The sequence below is a fragment of the Chiloscyllium plagiosum genome, unplaced genomic scaffold (genome assembly GCF_037043375.1).
Source record: "Chiloscyllium plagiosum isolate Xiang-an unplaced genomic scaffold, Cpla_swu_hap1 HiC_scaffold_4, whole genome shotgun sequence".
NCBI lineage: Eukaryota > Metazoa > Chordata > Chondrichthyes > Orectolobiformes > Hemiscylliidae > Chiloscyllium > Chiloscyllium plagiosum.
The window spans coordinates 59,718,625-59,743,595 of NW_028270142.1; the positions used below are offsets into that span (position 1 = coordinate 59,718,625).

General features: G+C 43.8%; 1 protein-coding gene and 1 long non-coding RNA gene across 2 annotated transcripts in view; one reads left to right on the forward strand and one right to left on the reverse strand.

The window, feature by feature from the left end:
- The window catches only part of LOC122549157 (grainyhead-like protein 2 homolog), a 153,566-nt gene extending 148,413 nt beyond the window's left edge, over positions 1 to 5,153 (reverse strand). The window contains exon 1 of the mRNA XM_043688500.2: positions 4,799 to 5,153. Within this exon, the coding sequence (XP_043544435.1) occupies positions 4,799 to 4,818 (20 nt within the window). The 5' untranslated portion in view covers positions 4,819 to 5,153. The remainder of the gene's footprint in view (positions 1 to 4,798) is intronic.
- LOC122549158 (uncharacterized) lies at positions 4,743 to 23,717 on the forward strand. Its single transcript, XR_006311437.2, has 3 exons — positions 4,743 to 4,878; positions 5,165 to 5,211; positions 23,139 to 23,717. It is a non-coding gene; the product is annotated as an uncharacterized LOC122549158 (long non-coding RNA).
- Positions 23,718 to 24,971: the final 1,254 nt, after the last annotated feature.

The following is a 24,971-nucleotide window of genomic DNA, read 5'->3' on the forward strand; positions in this document are numbered from 1 at the left end:
GACAGGATGCTGTTATGAGTCTGCTCTGAAATAGATAAGCAGCATATTCTAGTTTTGTTCTGTCATTGTGATGTATCAGTGATTCTGCTATCTTCAAGTACAATCTGCTAGTTTATTGTCGTAATAAATCAAATTGCTTAAGGGTGTCAGTATGAGAAAAGAAATCCAGTATCAAACAGGATGGACACAAAGAAGTGGAATCAAAAAGTTTCAAATCACCCTCTATTAACCTTCTGCAGGGCTATTTAGAGATTTGTTCCCTTCCCTCTTTCCTTTTTATTTCTTCATTGGAAATTATGTCTTGGGGATGAGGTGACATAGTGGTATTGTCACTAGGCTAGTAATTCAGAGAGCCAGGAGATTTGGAGACACATATTTGAATATCACCACAGGAAATGGGACATTTGAATTCCACTCAAATCTAAATTCAAAAGTTAGCTTAATGGCGAGCATTAATGCATGGTCAGGTCACGGTGAGATCATCAGGTTTACTAATTTGGAGATCAACCCTAGTTCAATGAAGAGCACAAGAAGGCATGGAAGACATGACAGATACACTTAAAAATGAGATGTCAACTTGTGGAGTTTTAATACAGGAGTACTTGCTTGTCAAACAGCAGAAGCAGCATCTGATAGATAGGTTTAAGTGATCCCACAACAAGTTGATCAGACCCGCCATATCCAGTTATGAATTGCATTGGACAACTAAACAACTAATAGGAGGAGGCAACTTTACAAATATCCCCATCTAATGATGAGGGAGCCCAGCACAGCAAAGACAAGGCTGAAGAATTTGTAAACATCTTCAGTCAAAAGAACCAAGTGGATGATGCATCTCATCCTCCCCCTGATATCCCCAACATCTCAGATGCCAGTCTTTAGCTGATTTGAATCATTCCTTGTGATATCAAAAAAATGGCTGAAGACATTGGATATTGCAAAGGCTACAGACCCTGACAACATCCAATAACAGTACTGAAGAGAGGTACTCCAGAACCTGCCACACCCTAACCATGCTGTTTCAGTACATGTACAACACCAGTACTGCCTCTTGATACTAAATGGCATTATCATTTCCAAATACTCCACTAATCCCAATCTGGATTAACATTAACCAAAATTTGAAAAAGGAGTAGACATTTAAATACAAGAGCTGGTCAAAAGCTAGGAATCCAGTATTAAATTAATTATTTCCCATCTTCCCCAAAGTCTGTCCACCATCTACAAGTCAGAAGTGTGATGGAACACTCTCTACTTGGCTGCATGAGTGTGACCTTAAGACGACTCAAGAAGAGCAGCAGTGCCTAGGGTGAAACATCCATTTGATTGGCATCCCATCTACTACTTTCAACTTTCACTCCTGATGCACTGCGGGAGCCATGGTGAACCATCAGTAAAATGCAATGGAGCAATTCATCAAGGCTCCTTAAACAATACTTTGTAAACTAATGATCTTTACAAATCTAGAAGGATAAGGGCAGCAGATGTTTAGGAACACCTGTTAATTCCTTGCAAGACACACATCTTCCAGAGTTTGAAATATATCACCATCTCTTCACTGTGGAACACACAAAATCCTGGAACTCCCTCCCTAATAACACTGAGGTTATCCGTAAACTCCAGGGACTGCAGTAATTTGGGGCAGCAGCTTACCACTACCTTCTCAATGGCATTGAAAGATGGGTAATACTTGCTGGCTTAGCCAACAATGCCCACATCCCACAAACAAATCAAAAAACTTGAGGTTCCTGCAATCTTACGACTAGACTCCACACTTGTTTAAAAAGTAGATAATAAGTCAATACAATGGTGGTTGTAAAAGCAACTATCAACCCCTCTTCCCACACCACAAACAAACCTGTTGTTTCTAGAGAGAGCAAGATATCAACAGGTAATTGTTGGCTGGGATCCACTACTATGTGATAAAAAGGGTTCATTCTGTAAATTGGTAGCCAGTGAAAAGCACCTGCAGCAAGAAACATTCAAGTGACTCAAAGCCAAAGCGAGTCTCAATGATAGACAAAGTCCTAATTTTGTTTTAAAAACCCTTCTGCATAAAGAAACCTCATCTATCCACATGTTCTTGGACCTGCCTTGCAGATCTCCAAGCAACCAGGTAGTGACTTTTCTTTTCTGATAAAAGTCAAAATATTTACACATTAATTATGAGTCTATCAGCATATCCCTAAAAGTGAGTCAAGAGTGAATACAATCTAATAAATTGTGGATTTCAAAAATGGTGAAATGCAAGTGAATAACATAAGTGAAGGTTGTATCTAAGACAGTAGAGTTGCTGTTAAAAAAAAAATGAACTGAGTTATATGAGCCTTCAGCAGCTCTGGCTGGATAAAAGCTGTTTGCTGAAACAATCCATAGAGTCGACCAGAGGGAAGAGCAACCACAAGCCAGAGGGAATTTGCATGTTTTGGAAAATAGTCAGAGTCATACAGCATGGAAACAGACCCTTCACTCCAACCAGTCCCTGCTGACCATAATCCCAAACTAAATAGTCCTACCTGCCTGGGCTTGGCCCATATCACACCAACATTTCTTGTTTGCGTACTTATCTGAATGTCTTTTAAATATTCTGATTGTACCCCTATCCACTACTTCCCCTGGAGGTTCATTCCAAACATGAACCAGTCTCTGTGCAAAACACATTGCCCGTCACGTCTTTTTAAAATTTTTCTCCTTTCACCTTAAAAACATGTCCCCTAGACTTGAAATCCCCCACCTTAGGCAAAAGACACTTGCTATTCACCTTATTTATATGCCTCAAGATTTTATAACCTCTATAAGGTCAAACCTCAACCTCCTACGCCCCAGTAAAAAAAGTCCCAGCCTATCCAACATCTCCTTATAATTCAAACCCTCCATTCTCAATAACATCTTGGTAAATCTTTTCTGAACCCTGACCACCTTAGTAATATCCTTTCTATAAAATGGCAACCAAAACTGGATACAGTACTCCAGAAGAGGCCTCACCAATGTCTTATACAACCTCAAGATGATGTCTCGACTCCTATCTTCAAAGGTCTGAGCAATAAAGGCAAGCATGCTTAACCATCCTGTCTACATGTGATACAAGCTTCAAAGAACAATGTACCTGAACCCCTAGCTGTCTCTAGAACAAAGTAACTCTGAAGAATTAAACTGCATTTATTTCAAAGGTAAGGCTGATGATATCTGGGCATGTTTGCAAGCATGGAGTTGGGATGTCATATCTACGATAGATAATTGGCTGAGGGATGGACAGGGCTCAGTGTTCCAAATTTCAAATGCTATTGGAAAGATAGAAAAGAGAGGCAAAAGAGGAGGGGAGTAGCATTTTTTATTAAGGAAAACATTACTTCTTTAACTAGACAGGATATTTCTGAGGGATCATCCAGTGAAACTATATGGTAGAAATTACAAATAAAATAGGGACAATCATCTTGATGAGATTGGCTCCCCAATAGTCAGAGGGAAACTGAGCTACAAATATGTACAGACATCTCAGATATATGTAAGAATAATAGTTGTAATAGTCAGGGTTTCAAATTACTTCACGTATGGAAGAGGGTGTGTATGTGTTGATCTCTTCTCATTTTAAAAACATTAGCAAACTCCATTTAAAAAAAGGCTGGATAGGCTGGGACTTTTTTCACTGCAGCTTGGGGTTTGAGAGGTGATCTGATAGAAGTTTATAAAATAATGAGAGGTATAGATAAGAGTTAATGGTAGTTGTCTTTTCCCTAGGATGGGGGATTTCAAGACAAGGGATCACATTTTTAAGGTGAGAAGAGAGAGATTTGAAAAAAGAAATGAGATTTTTTACAGAGGGAATGAACACGTGCAATGAACTTCCTGAGAAAGTAGTGGATGCAGGTCTAATTACAACATTTAAAAAACGTTTGGATAGATAAATGAATAGATAAAGTTTGGAGGAATATGGGGCGGGAGCAGGCAGATGGGACTAGTTTAGTTTGGAATTATGTTCAGCATGGACTGGTTGGAATAAAGCGTCTGTTTTTGTGCTGTATGACTCTGTCAACTTGAAGGGGGAGAAGACAAGGATGAAACGGGAAGGATGAGGTGAAGGGTGGTGTGGAGGATGGGGATCAACGTGGGGCAGGAGGAAGAGAGAGGGGCATCGACGGGTGGGGGGGCAAGAGTGAGGAGAGGGAGGAGGATGAGGTGGTCGAGGTTTTTAGGTGGGAGTGAGGGGTGTAGGGGAATTGGGTCACGTGGGGGTGGGTGAGTGGAACGAAGGGGGTTGAAGTCGAGTTGCAGAAATAGGAGCCTGGCACCAGGGCAGAAAATGCAGCCGAGTTACAGGTGAGGGGCCCGGCGGAAAAGTGCAGCCGAGTCCAAGGTGAGCAGCACAGGTCCTGGGGGAGTCGGGTGCCTCCATAACCCCGCCCCATCCCCAACACCCGCGGGGGTACAGACCATTGACTCAAGACCAAACTCAACCAAGTTCACCTCCTCCGTTGGGGAGGGCGCAAACTCAGTTTGAAAACAGCCCCCCCCCCTTCCCATGTCCCAGCAGAAAATGGCCGATGGGGGGGGGGTGAGGAATAGGACTTGGAAAACGCTCTTTGTATCATCGGAATCCAGGATGATCGCTTGAAAGGATCTCAAAAATATGTTGATAATAATCACAATTCAGGTCTGGTGTGTGTATAAAGACACCGGTTTGTCGAGTTGAGGAGAATTGGGGGGGGGGGGGGGGGGTTGGTTGTTGGTTGAAGACAAGAGACCATTAAAGATAAAGCCGAGGATAAAAGAGACAGACAGAACCAGTAGGTTCACTTACTTGTCCGTCTCCTGTGACATATTTCTCCGGCTCCTCTTGCGAAACTGGACTTTCAAGTCGGTGCAGAACCTGGGCTACAGGTAATTCCTCTTTTCGACTTTCTGCAGAACCGGTGCGATGAGTGCAGTCCCACGGTAACCCTGCTCTACATGAGACTTGCAGGGCTGCATAAAGCGTGGGGGGGTGGGGGGGAATAAAATCAAAACCCCTTTACTCAAAAAAAACAGACTACACCATGGGTGGGCGCAAAAGCAATGTATGATTAGGGAATTTCCAAAAAAAAAGCAAACGTATATACAGATATGTGGAAAAATTCAGATTTCAGTTGGGTGAGGTGCTGGAGGTAAAAGTTGCGTTTTTTTCCAGGCTGAACGCTTTCAGATTCCAGGAGGCGGTACCGACGTCGAAACCAGGTAAGTGACTGGATGAAAGGTGCATCGATCCGCCCACCCCAACTGCACATAGACTGAATCAGAGACAGTGAGGTACTGTACCTGAGAGGGAGAGGGAGCCAAGGGTGTTTAATCGGAGAGAATGTCGCAAATTCAGGCGAATTCAGATTTTGACACAAACGCCAGGGGAATCGGAGAAGAGGTCATATGGAAGTTTTGATACCAAGTAGACCGCTGGAGTCCGGATTTTGTTTGCTAAATTGAAGGAAACCACATGAAGATAGAGCTAAGCAATTAAGATGAAGTTAAACAACTGAAAGAAAATAGTGTACCAGTGGAAATAAGTGCCCGGAGAGGGATTGCAAGTACTGTTTGTTGTAATAACATTACACAGGTCTTCCTGAAAGCACATGTCACAGTGTAACATGTTGAGTGTGCTTGGAAATTTGAAAGGGTGTGCATTGGTGCTCTTTGTTATATGTATCAGTAGAAATGTATAGTTACTTATTGCAAAGTACTGTACTTCTTGGTTAGGATTGCAGCATGATTGTTAATCATTCAATTGGTGTATCAACACCATGAGGTACACTGTCAACCACCTTCTGCTCTAATACCTGTTAGCACTGCAGTTGACTTGAAATTGAATAAAATCACCCCATGAATAGTTTTATAATTTTTATTTTTTTCCAAAGCTAACAATTTGGGGAAGTTTCAAGGCAGTAACTTAATTTCAGAATTCAGATGACAGTTATCTAAACCATCAGTTTTAACACCACTTGATTAGATTACTGCTCTGTGATTACACAAGATACTATATCCATTATTCACCTTCCAGTACAAGCTTGTATAGATGGCAGTTGTTAGCTTAAGAGATATGGGTGATAGTCAATCTTCGGTACTTATTCACACCTTTTAACAAAGCCACATTTGAAATGTTATTTAAATTAAAACAGAAAATGCTGGAGAAACTCAGCAGGTCTGGCAGCAACTTGGAGAAAGAATAGAACTAATGTTTTGAGTCCAAAGACTCTTATTCAATATTGTGTGTTACTTAACTGTGCAGGTCATGAAGAAAATACTTAGGTTTGATCTCTAGTCTGTAATGAGCTATTTGGAGAATGACATCAATTATTTGTAAATGTACTTTGCACAGGAAGTGGGGGAAATGCATCAATGTTTTCCCCACCTGATCGCTATTCAGTAGCTTCTGAAAATTACATATTTTTGTTATAGCATTAGAAACAAAAACTAAAAAGTATGGTCTCTGTCAAGAGAAGTAACTCGTTCTGAAGTGCCCCTTAATATTCATCTTTTACCAAGTTGTGGTAAAATGAGTCATTTCAATGAGATGCCAGTGTGCTGGTCAATCCTGAAAATGTGTTGCTGGAAAAGCGCAGCAGGTCAGGCAGCATCCAAGGAGCAGGAGAATCAACGTTTCGGGCATGAGCCCTTCTCCTGCTCCTTGGATGCTGCCTGACCTGCTGCACTTTTCCAGCAACACATTTTCAGCTCTGATCCTCAGCATCTGCAGTCCTCACTTTCTCCTGCTGGTCAGTCCTGTCCAAATATCAGTTATTGTGCTCAGCAGAGTAGGGAATGACATTGAAACATAAGTGGTGAAATTTATAATACTGTACTGTAATGTGGAAGAGAGAATAATTGGGATGTTTGGCAGAAAGCATAAGAGAGGTAGGAGCCATTACCACAAAAACACTAACTATCTGACAGTTCAAACTATTGGAATTTCCGATCAAAGTTTTAGTGTTGTGGCCCTGGGGAGTCAGCAATGAAAATTAACTTTGGAAGAATTGTGGGTAAAGGGCAAAGCAGTTGATAAAATAAAGAATAAGCACAATATAACAAGGAAGAAACTGGTTATATCCAGGGCTTAACAATAGAGAAACCGGACAATATTATATAAACGGAGGTGAAAAATGTATTGCTGGAAAAGCGCAGCAGGCCAGGCAGCATCCGAGGAGCAGGAGAAGCGACAATTCGGGCATAGGCCCTTCTTCAGGAATGAGGCTGGTGTGCCAAGCGGGCTGAGATAAAAGGTGAGGGGTGGGGGGAATTTGGAGAAGGGGCGCTGGGAATACAATAGGTGGAAGGAGGTGAGGATGATAGGCCGGAGAGGGGGTGGGGGCGGAGAGGTCGGGAAGAAGATTGCAGGTCAAGAGGGTGGTGCTGAATCCGGGGGTTGGGACTGAGATAAGGTGGGGGGAAGGGAAATGAGGAAGCTGGAGAAATCTACATTCATCCCGTGTGGTTGGAGGGTTCCTAGGTGGAAGATGAGGCACTCTTCCTCCAGGCGTCATGTGGCCAGGGTCTGGCGATGGAGGAGGCCAAGGACCTCGGAGCGGTTGGGTTGGTTGGTGCGGGTGTCTCAGAGGTGTTCCCTGAAACGTTTCGCAAATAGGCGGCCTGTCTCCCCAATGTAGAGGAGATCACATCGGGTGCAGCGGATACAGTAAATGATGTGTGTGGAGGTGCAGGTGAATTTGCGACGGACATGGAAGGATCCATTGGGGCCTTGGAGGGAGTTGAGGGGGGAGGTGTGGGCGCAAGTTTTGCCCTTCTTGCGGTTGCAGGGGAAGGTGCCGGGAGTGGAGGTTGGGTTGGTGGGGGATGTGGACCTGACGAGGGAGTCGCGGAGGGAATGGTCTCTCCGGAACGCTGATAAGGGTGGGGTCTGTTTGGGGGTGGGGTCTGTTTGGAGGTGGCGGAAATGACGGAGGATGATACGATGTATCCGGAGGTTGGTGGGGTGGAAGGTGGGGACCAGTGGGGTTCTGTCCTGGTGGTGATTGGAGGGGCGGGGTTCAAGGGCAGAGGTGCGGGAAGTGGAGGAGATGCAGTGGAGAGCATCGTCGACCATGTTAGAGGGGAAATTGCGGTCTTTGAAGAAGGAGGCCATTTGGGTTGTTCAGTATTGGAATTGGTCCTCCTGGGAGCAGATGTGGCGGAGGCGATGGAATTGGGAATATGGGATGGCGTTTTTACAGTGGGCTGGGTGGAAGGAGGTGTAATCTAGGTAGTTGTGGGAGTCGGTCGGTTTGTAGTAAATGTCTGTATTGAGTCGGTCGCCCGGGATAGAAATGGAGAGGTCTAGGAAGGAGAGGGAGGAGTCTGAGACGGTCCAGATAAATTTGAGGTCGGGGTGGAAGGTGTTAGTAAAGTGGATGAACTGTTCAACCTCCTCATGGGAGCACGGGGTAGCGCCGATACAGTCATCGATGTAGCGGAGGAAAAGGTGGGGGGTGGTGCCAGTGTAGCTGCGGAAGATGGACTGTTCCACATATCCGACGAAGAGGCAGGCATAGCTGGGGCCCATGCGGGTGCCCATGGCTACACCTTTGGTTTGGAGGAAGTGGGAGGATTGGAAGGAGAAGCTGTTAAGAATGAGGACCAGTTCAGTCCGTCGAAGGAGGGTGTCAGTGGAAGGGTACTGGTTGGGTCAGTGGGAGAGGAAGAAGCGGAGGGCTTTGAGGCCTTCATGATGGGGGATGGGAGTGTACAGGGACTGGATGTCCATGGTGAAGATAAGGCGTTGGGGGCCAGGGAAGCAAAAATCATGGAGGAGGTGGAGGGCATGGGTGGTGTCCCGAACGTAGGTGGGGAATTCTTGGACTAAGGGGGACAGGACCGTGTCGAGGTATGCAGAGATAAGTTCGGTGGGGCAGGAGCAGGCTGAGAAAATGGGTCGGCCGGGGAAGTCGGGTTTGTGGATTTTGGGCGGGAGGTAGAAACGGGCGGTGCGGGGTTGTGGGACTATGAGGTTGGAGGCGGTGGATGGGAGATCCCCTGAGGTAATGAGGTTATGGATGGTCTGGGAGATGATGGTTTGGTGGTGGGAGGTGGGGTTATGGTCAAGGGGGCAGTAGGAGGAGGTGTCCGCGAGTTGGCGTCTAGCTTTAGCAGTGTAAAGATCGGTGCGCCAAACTACCACCGCGCCTCCCTTGTCTGCTGGTTTGAAGGTGAGATTGGGGTTGGAGTGGAGGGCTGCGCGTTGTGAGGGTGAGAGGTTGGAGTGGGTGAAAGGGGAGGACAGATTGAGGCGGTCAATGTTGCGGCGGCAGTTGGATATGAAGAGATCGAGGGCGGGTAAGAGGCCAGCACGGGGTGTCCAGGTGGCTGGGGTGTGTTGGAGGCGGGAGAAGGGGTCTTCAGAGGGTGGGCGAGAATCCTGGTTGAAGAAGTAGATGCAGAGGCGAAGGCGGCGAAAGAAATGCTCAATGTCTAGCTGCGTGTCGAACTCATTGATCCGGGGGCGCAGGGAGATGAAGGTGATGCCTCTGCTGAGGACTGATCACTCATCCTCAGAGTGGGAGGTCTGGAGGGATGGTGAAAATACGGCAGGGCTGGGAGCTAGGACCTGGTGTGGGGCTGGAGGTGGGAGTGGGGGCGGAGATCGACGTGGGAGTGGCATAGTGTGCGGTGTGGTCCTTGAGCAGGTGAGTGACGTCACTGGGGGCGGAAGAGGCTGCGGTGACGGCAGCTCCGGGGGCGGAAGTGGTGCGCCGGGCAGAAACAGCGATTGTCCCGGTTGCCGTGGATGCAGCGGCGGCTGCGTATCTGCCGGCGATGGTCTTCCTGGCAATCGTGGAGTCGGTTGTCTGGACGGCGATCACAGAGGCTGCATGGTCGGTGGTGGATGTTGTCCATGCAGCGGTGGGGGCCCCTGTAAAAACGCCATCCCATATTCCGAATTCCTTCACCTCCGCCGCATCTGCTCCCAGGAGGACCAATTCCAATACTGAACAACCCAGATGGCCTCCTTCTTCAAAGACCGCAATTTCCCCTCCGACGTGGTCGACGATGCTCTCCGCCGCATCTCCTCCACTTCCCGCTCCTCCGCCCTTTAACCCCGCCCCTCCAATTGCCACCAGGACTGAACCCCACTGGTCCCCACCTTCCACCCCACCAACCTCCGGATACATCGTAATCATCCTGTCATTTCCGCCACCTCCAAACAGACCTCACCCTTATCAGCGTTCCGGAAAGACCACTCCCTTCACGACTCCCTCGTCAGGTCCACACCCCCCCACCAACCCAACCTCCACTCCTGGCACCTTCCCCTGCAACCACAAGAAGGGCAAAACTTGTGCCCACACCTTCCCCCTCACCTCCCTCCAAGGCCCCAATGGATCCTTCCATATCCATCACAAATTCACCTGCACCTCCACACACATCATTTACTGTATCCGCTGCACCCGATGTGGTCTCCTCTTCATTGGGGAGACAGGTCGCCTACTTGTGGAACGTTTCAGGAAACACCTCTGGGACACCCGCACCAAACAACTCAACCGCCCCGTGGCTGAACACTTCCCCCTCCCACTCTGCCAAGGACATGCAGGTCCTTGGCCTCCTCCATCGCCAGACCCTGGCCACACGACGCCTGGAGGAGGAGAGCCTCATCTTCCGCCTAGGAGCCCTCCAACCACATTTCCCCTCCCCCCACCTCATCTCAATCTCAACCCTCGGATTATCTCAGCCTGCTTGGCACACCAGCCTCATTCCTGAAGAAGGGCCTATGCCCGAAACGTCGATTCTCCTGCTCCTCAGATGCTGCCTGGCCTGCTGTGCTTTTCCAGCACCACACTTTTCAACTCTGGTCCCAGCATATGCAGTCCTCACTTTCTCCTAATATTATGTAAACAAACAAGTACAGATGATGTAAGTCTAAAACATTAGTGGAAATTTCTGGAAGCATTCAATACAGCAGGAAGAATTCAGAAGTGTAAAGATAATAGTGCAGTAACAGTGGGGGATTTCACAAGGGATGAATGCACTTCCGCCTAGGAACCCTCCAACCACAAGGGATGAATGCAGATTTCTCCAGCTTTCTCATTTCCCCTCCCCCCACCTTTATCTCAGTCCCAACCCTCGGACTCAGCACCGCCTTCTTGACCTGCAATCTTCTTCCTGACCTCTCCAGCCTATCGCCCTCACCTTAACCTCCTTCCACCTACCGCATTCCCAACACCCCTCCCCCAAGTCCCTCCTCCCTACCTTTTATCTTATCCTGCATGGCACACCCTCCTCATTCCTGAAGAAGGGCTTATGCCCGAAACGTCAATTCTCCTGCTCCTTGGATGCTGCCTGACCTGCTGCGCTTTTCCAGCCAAGCATTTTTCAGCTCGGGATTTCAACTTCCCCAATATTAACTGGATAGACAATGTCAGAGGCCCAGGGGTTCTTAAAATGTTACCAGGATAGCTTTATAATCCAGTGAGTAGAAAGAACTCCAACGGGGGTAATGCTGGACCTAATTTTAGGGAATGAAGCCAGGCTAGTGGTAAATGTAGTAGTGGGGAACCTTTTTGGTAATCAGATGGACCAATGGGCTGAGAAGTGGCAGATGGCATTTAATTTAGATAAGTGTGCAGTGTATACACTTAATAGGAAAGTCCTAGGGACTGTTGTGAAACAAAGAGAGCTTGGAGTGCAGGTTTATAATTCCTTGAAAGTGGAGACACAGGTAGACAGGATAATGAAGAAGACATTTGGTACACTTGCCTTTATTGGTCAGTGCATTGAGTATAAGAGTTGTGCAGGACATCGGTTAGGCCACTTTTGGGATACTATGTCCAATTTTGGTCTCCCTGCTATGGGAAGGATGTTGTGAAACTTGTGAAAGGGTTCAGAAAAAATTTACAAGGATGTTACCCGGTTTGGAGGGTTTCAGCCAGAGGGAGAGGCTGAATAGGCTGAGGCTTTTTTTCCCTGGATTGTCGAAGGCTGAGGGGTGATCTTATAGAGGTTTATAAAAATACACAGGGCATGGATAGGGTGAATAATCAAGGCCTTTTTCCCTGGGATAGGGCAGTCCAAAATTAGAGGGCATAAGTTTAAGGTGAGAGGGAAAATATTTAAGGGATCTAAGGGACAACTTTTTCATGCAGAGGGTTGTGCGTGTGTGGACCGAACTGCCAGAGGAATGGTGGAGGCTGGTACAATTACAACATTTAAAAGGCATCTGGATGGGTATATGATGAGCAAGGGTTTAGAGGGATATGCTTTAAATGCTGGCAAATGGGACTAGATTAAACATGTGTGGTCGGCATGGACAAGTTGGACCGCAGGATCTGTTTCCATGCTGTTCAACTCTTTTCAACTCTGACTCTAATTCCATGCAATTTAAGGTAATTATGGATAAAGGCCAAGATAGACTGGATGTAAAGATCCTGAACTAGGAGAAAGCCAATAAAATAAGACAGGACAAAGTTGTGTGGGAGCAGCTGCTTGCAGCAACATCGGTGCAATGGGTGTGTTTCAAAAGGTAATAGTAAGGGTGCAGGGCAACATGTTCCCATAAAGGTGAAGAGTAAGACCAGAATGTCCAGAGAACCCTGGATGTCAAGGCATCTACAGGATTGGATAAGGAGAAAAAAAGTCACATATAGTATACCAAAGGCTCAAAGCAATGGAAATTAGGGGCAAGAGAATAATTAGGGAAAGAGTACGATCCATTAGGGACCAAACTGACCAGTCTGTGTGAAGCTGGAAGACATTGCTGAGGTTCCAAATTAGTACTTCGCATTTGTGTGTACTGTAGAGAAGAATGATGTGGATATAGAAACAAGGGAGGGTAACTATGGTATACTTGAACGAATTAGCATTGAGAGAGAGAGAGAAGAGGTATTAGTGATTTCAGTAGGCTCTTGAAAATGGATGAATCCTCAGAAGTAGACAAGATGTATCTCTCTTGCCTCTTGTGGGAGACAAGAGAGGAGATTGCATGGATTCTAACATCCATTTTCAAATCCTATCTGGCCAGAGGATGGGTGCCAGCAGACTGGAAAGCAGTTGATGTGGTACAATTATTCAGGAAGGATGTAGTGATAAACTAGGAAACTACAAGCCAGTAAGTTTATCATCTGTGGTAGGGAAATTATTGGGGGGGAAAAGAAAATCTGAGGGTCAGATTTAATCTCAACTCGGAGAGACAAAAATTAATCAAAGATAGTCAGCACGACTTTGTCAGGAGAGATCACATTAACAAATTTGGTTTCATTTTCTGAGGAGGTGACTGTGTGTAGATGAGGGTAGTGCAGATGATGTAGTCTAAATGGTCTTTGTTAAGGCTTTTGATAAGATTTCACATGGAATTGGTTAAGTAGCTAAGAGATTATGGAATCCAAAATTGGCTTAGTGGCAGGAAGCAGAGGGTGGTGGTCAAAGTGTGTTTTTGTGACTGGAAACCTGTGTACAATGATGTACCACAGGGTTCAGTGTGAGATTCCTTGCTATTTGTTATGTACGGTTAATGATCTAGAAGTGAATGTAAGAGGCATGATCAGTGAGTTCACAGATGACATGAAAATTTGTGATGTGATAAATAACGAGGAGAAAAGCCTTAGACTACAAGACAATATAGGCAGCCTGGTCAGATGGGTTGGTCAGTGACAAATCGAATTTCATCCTGAAAAGTGTGTGAGATGATGTATTTTGGAAGGACTAACCAAACAAGGGATTACTGTATAAATTGAACAGTAGGACTCTAGCAAGTACAGAGGGACCTTGGTATGCATATCCATAGATGTTTGAAGGCAGCAGGGTAAGCAGATAAGGTGGTTAAGAAGGAAGGGGAGATACTTTTCTTTATTAGTCAATAACTTTGAACACAAAAGTGAGGAGGTTATGGTGAAGCTGTTTACAATGCAATTTAGACCACTGCTGGAGTACTATGTGGCCACACTACAGGAAGGATGTGATTGCATGAGAGAAGGTGCAGAAGAGATTCACCAGGTTATTGTCTGGCTGGAGCAACTCAGCTATGAATAGCAACTACATAGGCTGGTGTTGTTTTCCTTAGCGTGGAAAAAGATAAGGGGATTCTGATTGAGGTGCACAAAGTTCTGAGGGAAATATTGGGTGAAGCCTTTACCTTTAGGAGAGGGGTCAATAACCAGGGACTCAGTTTTAAGATATTGAGGGAATTTGAGGGAAACCTCTTTTCACCCAAACTTTTGTAGATATCTGGTCTTTACTGCTCTTAAGAGATCTTAGAGACAGGAACCTTCAAGACATTTAAGAGCTGTTTAGATGAACACTTGAAATACCATACCATACAAGGCTATGGGTCAAGTGCTAGAAAATAGGATTAGAATAGATAAATGTTTGATGACCGGTATAGCCACGATAGGCTGAAAGGCCTCTTTCCGTGCTGTACTCTATAACAGGCCATGTCTATGGAAGAAACACAAGTTGACGTTTTCAGGCATTGTTATCTGAAGGGAAAAAATGCTTTTCTGATGTACCTGAAATATTAATTTGTGTTCTGTCTGTGAATGCTGCTAAATCTATTGAGTATCTTGAGCATTTTCATTTTGCATTTCCAGCACACACTGGAATGGGGGATAATCAGAAACAAATAATTAGTTTATTATAGGCAATAAAATTTCCCTGAATCCTGCTCAAGATTTATTTGAAATATTATAGATTTACTGTGACTATTTGCTTTATTAATCATGTAGGGCCAGATTTCTTCCTGGATGATAAATGTTGAAAAATTTGCAAAAACAAGTTCAAATATTTCATGTTACAGAAACCGTTCAAAGAGCGAGTTGCTAAATAAGAATAAGGAAGGTGAGAATATAGTACAATATAATAGAAAGCAATCACAGTTCATTTCCTGTGCAGACATTTGCAAAGCTAAAATACTGCAGATGCTGGAAATCTGGAGTAAAAACATAAACGTTGGAAAGACTCAGAATATCTAGCAATAGCAGGTCATAGAATTGTAACATTAAGTATCTCTCCATGGATGCTGCCATGCTGGCTGTGTGCTTCTAAAACATTCTGTTTGACTTGATTCAAATTTATTGATAAGATGGAAGGTGCTTAGCTGTAGTCAAATAAATTAAAATGGATCAGGCATGATACACAACATTATTAACATTTACTATGTTGAAAGCCTAAATTTCCATTAACAAAGAAGAAATCTCCTTACGAATTAAGAAAATCATATTCTGGTAATGTAGCATGTGAATGTTTTAAGAAGAATTCCCCCGATAGGAAACGTGTCCAATGTATTTTCTGAGTCGAACAGATCTTTTCCCCTCAATTCTGTGACCTACCTGTCCTGTACTTGTGTTGAGCTGCAGTGACATGGATGCCAGTATTGAATAGACGTAATCTCTGGTTGATTCTTTCTTCACCAGTCTATATGCGCTAAAACCACATGTGCATCTGAAATCAGCTAACACTGCTCAGAATACCAAGCAGATCCAGGACCATCCTGCTCTTCTATAGTTCAGTCTGATATTGGGTATTTAATTAGCAGAGGAGTATGATGTCAAATTTCTTTTTAAATATCTTCTAGTATTTCATCTTCAACCATTTTATATTTTCATCCCTTTTCCTCCCCAAGGGACCAGTTAGTGGTATTTTCATTCTTCCATTTTCTCCCATTGTTCTTCTGGCCAAGGCATGTTCTGATTTCCAAATGCCTGCTGCACATGAATAGCTACTTCCCATCTAGAGTAAGTGGCTAATGGAACATCTGTTGAACAGCAGCTGGGAAGTCTTCTAAGTAGGCAAATATTACGGTCACCTATTCTCAGTCATGGACAGTAATTTGCACAGTTTCACTTAAGAATGAGTTGCTTTTGCCACAGGCCAAATGATATAAGTCGCCTACCTTGTTACCAGGTACCACCTGAAAGGATGCTTCCCCACCAAAATGCCTTTCATATCCTCAGGCCATCCCAAAATATTCATAGCCTTTTGAAAATGTGGTCACTGCACCTTGGCTTGTCACTTCATCTTAAAGATAGCACCTTTACCAATGCAACAAGCCCCTTAATTGGTTTGCATTGTATTCTTGACATTTTCATGTGTAGTAGAGTTATGCTAGTATATGGTTTCATGGATGCTAATCAATGGTGGTGTTATGATAATGTCACTGGACTAGTAATCTAGAGCCCAAGCTAATACTCTGGAATGTGCATTCAACTTCCATCATTTAAATTCAGAACTTAAATTCAGTTCATACACCTGAAATTTAGGTAATCTTAGTTTTGTGGTCAATTCTGAACCACCACCACCACCACCACCGCCATCATTGATTGTTGTAAAAACCATTTTATTTTCTACTCTTAATTGACCTCTGGTTACTAGGCCAATTCATCAGTTCAGAGGAAATTTACAATTGGCAGCGAATGTGATGTCCGCAGCTCACGTAACTTCCAACTTCCTCCAGCCCTGAGACACACGACATCATCTTCACACTGACTGTGGTCTCGTGTCTATATTCATTCTTTCCTCTTCCAACTCCACTGCAGCGGTAGAGTCTTGAGGCATCTTGACAATCTTCTCTTGAACTACTTTTTCTGTAAAATCTATAAGCCTTCGAAGAACTTCTTTCCAGCCATGCTCCCACTGAACTCCTGCAAAACTGCTTGCTGTTCATTTTCAACTAGAAGCACAATTTTAAAGCTGTATGTTGTTCCACCTGATATCTGTTCCAGAGTCTTGGTTGAACCCAACAGTGACATGGGTTTTCACTCTGTGCGATGAACAGCTATACATTTATATATATTTTTTAATATAAACATGGAGAATGTTATGGAAATTTGTAGCTGTAGAGTGAAAAAATGCTAAACAATTCATTAGAAGGATGATATACTATTTAAAGTACCAGCAGCAAATTACAAATACAGCTGCCAAGGCAGCGATTGGAAAGAACAAGAGAGATCACACAAGCTCACTTAAATTAGATTAAATCATTGTGAATATCCACTAGTTGCCTTGACTGAAAATGGGATATATTATCATCACCATTGTGTTTTTTATGAACAGTAAAGTTTTAAATTTATTGAGGGATCTCATGAAATGCATTTGAGGCACCTAACACTATCGTTTTGGTGGCTTTGTTCAATCCACACGGTAACACCGTTGAGTACAAATGTTTTTATTGATCGATCAAAAGGCATTCTCCATGGTAGAGAAAAGTTATTGTTGCTGGAATCTTACTGAGGCCATGTCCTTATCTTGTACCTTCTGTAAGATTAAAGTTAGAGAGAAAAACTGCAGCTTACTATAAACTGTGATCAATGCCCTACTTAAGCCTGATACTATACTGGGGACAATGCCCAGTATTTCAAAGGCTGGGCTGCAAAGAAAAACACATGGGATGCAGCCCAACTCTGCTTCACAGTTTCAGGACAAACAGTGCACAGTTTTTACGTACATTTCAAAAATACAATATTGGATGGTGAAAGGTGGAATGTGAGATGAGAAACTATTATTTTCATACTCTTGCCCTCTCCATACATAAAGATAGGATCAGGTTAGCGTGTGGAATGAACCGCCAGAGAAAGTTACAAGTACAGTTACAACATTTAAGATATATTTGGATATGTACATGATTAGGAAATATTTAGAGGGATATGGACCAAACGCAGGCAAATGGAACTAGTTTAGTTTGGGAAACTTGGTTGGCATATATGAGTTGGATGGAAGGATCTGTTTCTGTTCTGTATGACTCTGACTCTATCAAATGATGACTTTTGTCCTAAAAAACGTTAAAATTGCAGAGAAGTGTTGTATTTAGTCATGGATTTTTTTAAAAAGTAATTCAAGGGAATGTGGGCATCGTTGGCTGGGCCAGCATTTATTGCTTATCCCTAATTACCCTTGGGGAAGGTGATAGTGTGGTGTCTTTTTGAACCATTATAGACTTTGGGGAGTAAAGACAATGCTATTAGAATTGGAGATCCAGGATTTTAACCCAACAACAATGAAGGATCAGTGATATTGTTCCAATTCAGGACAGAGTGTAGTCTGGAGGGAAATCGCAAATGGTGATGTTCCATGTATCTCTGGCTCTTGTCCTTCTAGGTGGTAGTGGTAATGAGTTTGGAATGTAAACTGGGCCAACAATCCCCACAAGTAGTAAGACTGAATGAGGTGGTGCTATTAGTAACTGCTTAGCTGGACCATTTACCAAACAAACGCACTCAGCATTATGGCTAAGAACAGTAAGCAATCATAACTTCTCAAATTTCTTTCTTCTCTCGAATTTTCTTTTGATTTCAGCTGGACCCACTGCTGTGGAGAATGGAGACTGTCCAAATGGCCCATGTCATCTGTCTGAAATGGCTAACATGGGACGGTTTGTTTAGAAAGAAGCAAGTGCAGTGTTTAGCATTCATTTCAAGAGGATTAGAATAAAAGAGAAGGAATGTACTGCTAAACCAGGGTGCTGGTCAGTCTGTATTTGGAGTATAATAAGCAGTTTTGGGCCCCTGTATCTAATGAAGGATGTGCTACCCTTGGAAGGGGTCCAGAAGAAGCTCATAAGAATGACCCCAGAAATGAAGGGCTTGTCATGTTAGGAGTGGTTGAAGATTTGGGCTCCATACTCAATGGAGTTTAGAAGGATGAGGGGGATCTCAAAGTAACATACAGAATACTGAGAGGCCTGGAGACAGAAGATGTTTCCACTAGTAGGAGAGAGTAGGATCGAAGGACACAGCCTCAGAGTGAAGGGATGACTCTTTAGAACTGAGATGAGGAGGAATCCTTTCAGCCAGAGTGTGGTGAATTTGGGGAAGTCATTGCTACAGAAAGTTTTGGAGGCCAAGTCATTGATTGTCTTTAAAACAGATAAGTTCTTGATTAGTATGGAGCTCAAAGGTTATGGGAAGAAGACAGGAGAATGGGTTTGAGAAAAGTATCAGCCATGGCTGAATGGTAGACCAGATTCAATGGCCAAATTCTGCTCCTATATATCTTATGTTCTTATGGTGTCCAGCACAAAGGGTCAGCAGTGCAACTTGCTGGTGACGTGATGTTGCCTCCTTCTGCAAAGTTTGTGTAAGTATTGGGCGGTGTTATTGGAGGTATTGTGGTGAGTTGCTGGATTTGGGAGGGAGTGTCAAACAGCAAACAGCACGGTGAATTTAGTGATCTGTCCACACAGACTGAAATAGGTGTGGGGACTGTGGTTGCATTGCCTCTTGGTTTGTAGTATGCTGAGGAGAAGCAGCAAAGACTGCAGACAGGGGAATCTCAGGGTAGAGGAAAGAAGGAGTACCTGGGATGCCATTTTAAGCTAATTCACCAACCCTGCAATACCATCTTCCTGAACATGTGACCACCTATGGGATCTGGCTCTAGAGATACTGGCACACTAGGTGTCTCACCTAAAGGACTGCTATTCTAATGGTTACTAAAAGCACAGACAGTATTTTTATCACAATCCTGTCAGCCAGCTGCAATGTAGGTCAAGAACCACCAGTGACACCCAGGGGGAGATTTTGAAGAATTAAGTGATTAGCTCCAGGACCCCAATCCAATTGAAGACAGTGAGATGGAGACCATCCAGCACCTGCAAGAATGACAGCCCCACAATCGGTGAGCGAATGAGAGGACGCTTCAAGATGGAGGTCCACCCTGAACACTGTCCAGTATTTTTAAAGTTAAAAGTCACACAATGCCAAGTTATAATCCAGCAGGTTGGACTATAACCTGGTGTTGTGTGATTTTTAACTTTGTCCACCCCACTCCAACACTGGCTCCTCCAAATCAATATTTTAAAATCTAATGTAGCCATAGCTGCCAGACCAGCATTGTGGAGAGGAAATCTTTCCAATCACAAAATTGTTAAGTTGGGGTGCACAGTGGCTCAGTGGTTAACACTGTTGCCTCACAGCACCAGGGACCTGAGTTCGATTCCCACCTCAGGCAACTGTCTGTGTGGAGTTTGCACATTCTCCCTGTGTCTATATGGGTTTCCCCTGGGTGCTCTGGTTTCCTCCCACAGTCCAAAGATGTGCAGGTCAGGTGAATTGGCCATGCTAAATTGCCCATTGTGTTAGGTGCACTAGTCAGGGATATTCCCCTACTCGGGTAGGGGAATAAGTCTGGGTGGTGTACTCTTTGGAGGGTTGGTGTGGGCTTGTTGGGCCAAACGGCCTGTTTCCATACTGTAGGGAATCTAATCTTAGTGCAGAAGGAGACCAGTGGGCCCATTGTGTGTGTGAAAAGCTCCAAAGAATGACCTATGCCACAGCTCTAATCTTCTGGCAGAAGGAGTGAAGTTGGGAATTAAAAATTAAATAAAGTATTGCCCAGGACTCCAGACTGCCACCTGACCTGGATGGAGGTGGATTCCCCAGGCTTCAACCTTGGCAGGGGCACCAGAAACTACCTAGTGGATGTGAAGAGTGTCTGTAAAAAGCACCTTTATTGGCTGCCCACCATTGACATGTTACAACAGAGCAGCACATTGGTTGAGAGCATAAAGTTGCTGATACAGCACCTCTAGATTCCAATGAAAATATACTGCAGCGTGTCATTGTCTTTTCCAACAGTACCATGGTGAATTTTTGCCTTCTTGTCAAAGTCGTTAAACTGAGCCTGAGAGTGCATTAGTGGTGGGCAGTGGAGAAATTGAAGGTACAAACCAACCTTGGCCTACTGTGCTAGATGTTGGAGCTTCAGCATAGCCAAAACCTGCTCCCACACCAATATATTTTCCTTTCCTGTATAATACGACTATGGCCATTAAAGCAAATTATGTTGAAAAGCAAGACTGAACTGTCAATTCACATCTATAGTTCTCAAACCACAGGTATGATGTTATACTCCCTACTAACCACATCTCCTACACACTGTCAGAAGTGTGCCTAGACAACCTGCACCCAGGCAGAATAAGCCATTTGTTGTTGTAACCTTTCTCAGACAAGATCAGTGACTTAACTGTACTGCATGTGTGGAAGAGGAAAAAGGTTAGTGAGCAACCTTTGTATCCTTTCTTTATTCTGAAGGAAATGGGGAAAATGTACCAAGCAAGGGCATCTGATGGTCTGAGCAGTTCATTGTGAGATAACAAAAATGTTTGTCTTTTAAAAACCTCCTGTTCGAAATAACTGAAAATTAGTATGGGGGATGTACAGTCAGTGCACAGTAGCAGAACCTTTAGAAAATTCATGCTGTTCACAGCTAGCATGCAGGGATGGGGTCTCCAGATACTCCTGAGAAGGATATTCATTCTAATAATTGTTACGCATTCACATCATGCTGGCAATATGTTTCTTACAGCAGAGGGGTGTCTGGTGCAGCAACAATCCCAAACTATAGAATTGGCAAATAGAAACCTGTATAAGTAAGTGCCTCCGGGAAGCTGTAGATTCCTGATTCCTCACATTCCTTTTGCCATGTCATACTCTGAGCTCTGGAATGGAGTCTGTGGAAAAGTACAAGTATCAACACAGACTTTCACAGAAACAAGTTGCAGGCAAAGGGATCTGAATGCACAATTTGATTTCGTAAGTTAATAGCTAGTCATTCAAATGCATCTTCAAACCACAGCAGAGTTCAGATGTTCAGCATGAGCACAAGACCCAATCTGCAAGTGGGTTTCTAACTGTAAGTCTGATTGTTTTATCTGAAGAACACAGGCATAGAATTTGCAGAAACATTATAATTAATCTGTCGTGATAAACATCCTTTGGCCAATTTTTCTCCTCCAGTGAAGGCATTCCTTCCTCGGCTACTATTTTATTGGCACATGCCCATCTAATATGTAGCCAATACGATTATTTGCATGTAAACTGTTTGACAAAGTGTGCCATGGCCACATCTAAGCACAGTTGTCCATCCATAGTTGACAGAGGGTCTTAGAACCTTAGAATCAAATAGAGTAAAATCAGTCCAATGTGGAAACAGGCCCTTCAGCCCAACATGCCCACACCGACCATCCAAAGAGTAACCCACTCAGACCCATTCCCCCCTACCCTATATTTATCCCTAACTAATGCGCCAAACCTACACACCCCTGAACACAATGGGCAATTTAGCATGGCCAATTCAACTAACCTGCACATTATTGGACTGTGGGAGGAAACCGGAGTGCCGGGAGGAAACCCACGTAGACACATGGAGAAGATACAGACTCCAAACAGACAGTCGCCCAAGGCCGGAATCGAGCCCGAGTTCATGGTACTGTGAGGCAGCAGTGCTAGCCATTGTGGATAATCCTAGGACTGAGAGGCCATGACTGATTTTCTCCTTATGTTGAAGTGTTGAGCTCACAGTAGTATACATGTTATGAGTTATAGTGAAGTTTAGACTCTGTTGTTATGTACATAACACGATTATTTATCTGAATAAACAGCAAGAAAAGAAATTACTGGTTAATCTGAATTTGCAGTACCATTGGAAAGGAATTTGGAGAAAAAAAAACACAAATTTAAATAACATCTTATTTGTCTACAAGATTCTCTAAATCACTTTTTATTAATTATAAAATATTTAGAGAACTCTTTGCTCTTCTGATAGTGCTTTGGAATATTAACAAAAATTTGAAACAAGCATACTGAACCTTTTTTGTCACAGCTACATGAGAGCTACTTTGTCAATGCAAGACTGTCTTCATACTGCCCTGGACTCTCATTCCTGGTATGTGCATAAATCATGAAATGGAAATTCATCCAACAGTGCCATTATATAGGGTAGGCTCCCAGTTGAATTCCCATTATAATAGGGCAAGGGGGGGGGAAATCAGAGAAGCCATTAATGCAATATCAGTAAATGTGTTTCCTTTTTGTGGAGCACATCCAACAAATAGAAGTCAAAGTAGAGGGAGACAGTGAGACTATTGGCAATCTCCCATCAGTCAGCCACATGGAAGCACCACTGACCATGTTAGAGAGAAGGAAAATAATCAAAATGCCAAGCGTACTCTTCTGTCAAATTTTACAAGCAGGAGGAGGGGAGAGATGAGGGCAAATGTGAGTCAGATAGGGAAGCAGCGATATGCCTGATCACAGCCATTTTTCACAGCCTCAATCCCAATTATGGAGGAATCTAGGCTGGGTTGGTCAAATAGCAAAGCTAACGAAGGGAGCTGCCATAGTCATTGTAGAATTACAGCAAACAAAGCCTGTGATGTTGTCATGTATATTGTTTGAGTATTGTGTTTTTCATTGTGTTAATAGGTCCTTTCAGTTCTTGATCAAGAATCCAATCCAAGGTAATGGTCTGAAAGAATCTTCTTTCTCCTGATTATAAGTGATCTGCGTTAACGGATTACCTTATTGCTTCTACCTACCTTTGGTGGGTGCTATCTGGACCACTGCTCCAACGGATAACTCGATGTTATGAATGTGGACTGACTAAACAAAGCTGATCTGTGATATTTAGGTACCTTTGTTCTAAGCACTGTATATACCCCAAATAATATTGTTTCCGATACATTTCTGTTTAAATAAACAAAGATGTTTACACACATGGACAGGAATGTTAGCAGAGTACTGTATTTTATTGCTAGAAGAAGCAATCCATTTTCTTTTTAACTCTTGGTATCTGCAGATCATGAATGGAGGAAAACAGAAGGAGTGTGATTTTATGAATTTTTGTTAAAGTGAAAAGCAGACCAATTTGTCAGCTCATCAGTGTTACATTCAGTTAACATTTAGAATAAAAAGGCCTAAAAGCTCCTTCCACAGCCTCCTCTTCTGGAAGCCAAAATGACTGGCAGTAGATTTGACCGTTATTGTGAGACTAGTCCTTTTATGATCCTCATTGAAGCCCATTTTAGATTGCCGCACTGCTAACTCAGCACATACTCTGCAATAAAATCCTCTTGTTCAATGTGAATGCTGGAAAGATCTTTTACATTGGTGACAAAGTATAGGAAACATCAAACATGACTCAGCCTTTCCAAGCCATCAATCAACTGCATCCCATTTGTTCTTAAATACGCCAACATAATCCAACTTCAGTATTCCTCTCAGCAGACATTTCCACGCATTCACCGCCCTCTGTGTAAACACATTTAGTTTAAATTATTCGTCTCTTTCTGACCTTCAGTCAGTGCAACCTTTTAAGGTGTGACAACTAAAAGCATTTTTCAAGTTCAATTTATCCATCCCTATCTCTGAGTCTTGAATACTTCAGTAAGATTTCCCTCTGCTTTCACTTCTCGAACCATAATGTCCAGATTTTATAGCTTCTTCAGCTCAAGCGTCTAAAACCTGATGCAAATTTACTCACTCTTTGATGTTCGCCTGTACAAAGTCAAAAAACGTCTCAACATCAATTACGTATATGGAATTGAACCAACATGTTTTAGAAACTCACTATTGTGAATTGGAACTGCTACCATAGCCCTCTCTGTAGTTATCCTAGGATCTTCCTCGTTTACTGATGCTACATTCTGTGTTCACAGTTTTAATGATCACTAATACCCCGGATCTTTTTGTAAGTTGTGCCATGAGTGCGTTTGTGTCTGAGCCTTCAGAGGCCAGAGTGACTAACTCAGAAAAGAAAATAAGAGTCAGTTTGGCATGAAGTTACCTTGTGAGCCTGTGGACTATAAGGAATGCTGATGAGACCTTTGGTGGGTGTTCTCTGGACCACGGGTACTGGGGGAAGCACCTGTCTGGAAGTGTGGGAAGGGTGTGTACCCTCTCAAACACTCGAAGCAGAGGGTGACTGTCTATACGGGTGAGTGGGTCACTGAGAGAACGCCACATTGCATGTTTATAGGTATTTATTTGCAAACATCATGGATGTTGGGGAAACAGAGGGGACCAACAAGAAGTCTCCAAATCTGTGGGCGATATGGTGGCTTAGAAGTTAGCAATGCTGTCTCACAGCACCAGGGACCAGGGTTTGATTCCAGCCTTGGGGAGTTTGTACGTTCTCCCTGTGTCTGTGTGGATTTCTGCTGGGTGCTCTGATTTCCTCCCACAGTCCTTAGATGTGCAGGTTAGGTGGATTAGCCATGGTAAATGCAGGGTTACAGGGATAGGTGGAGGGCTGGGATG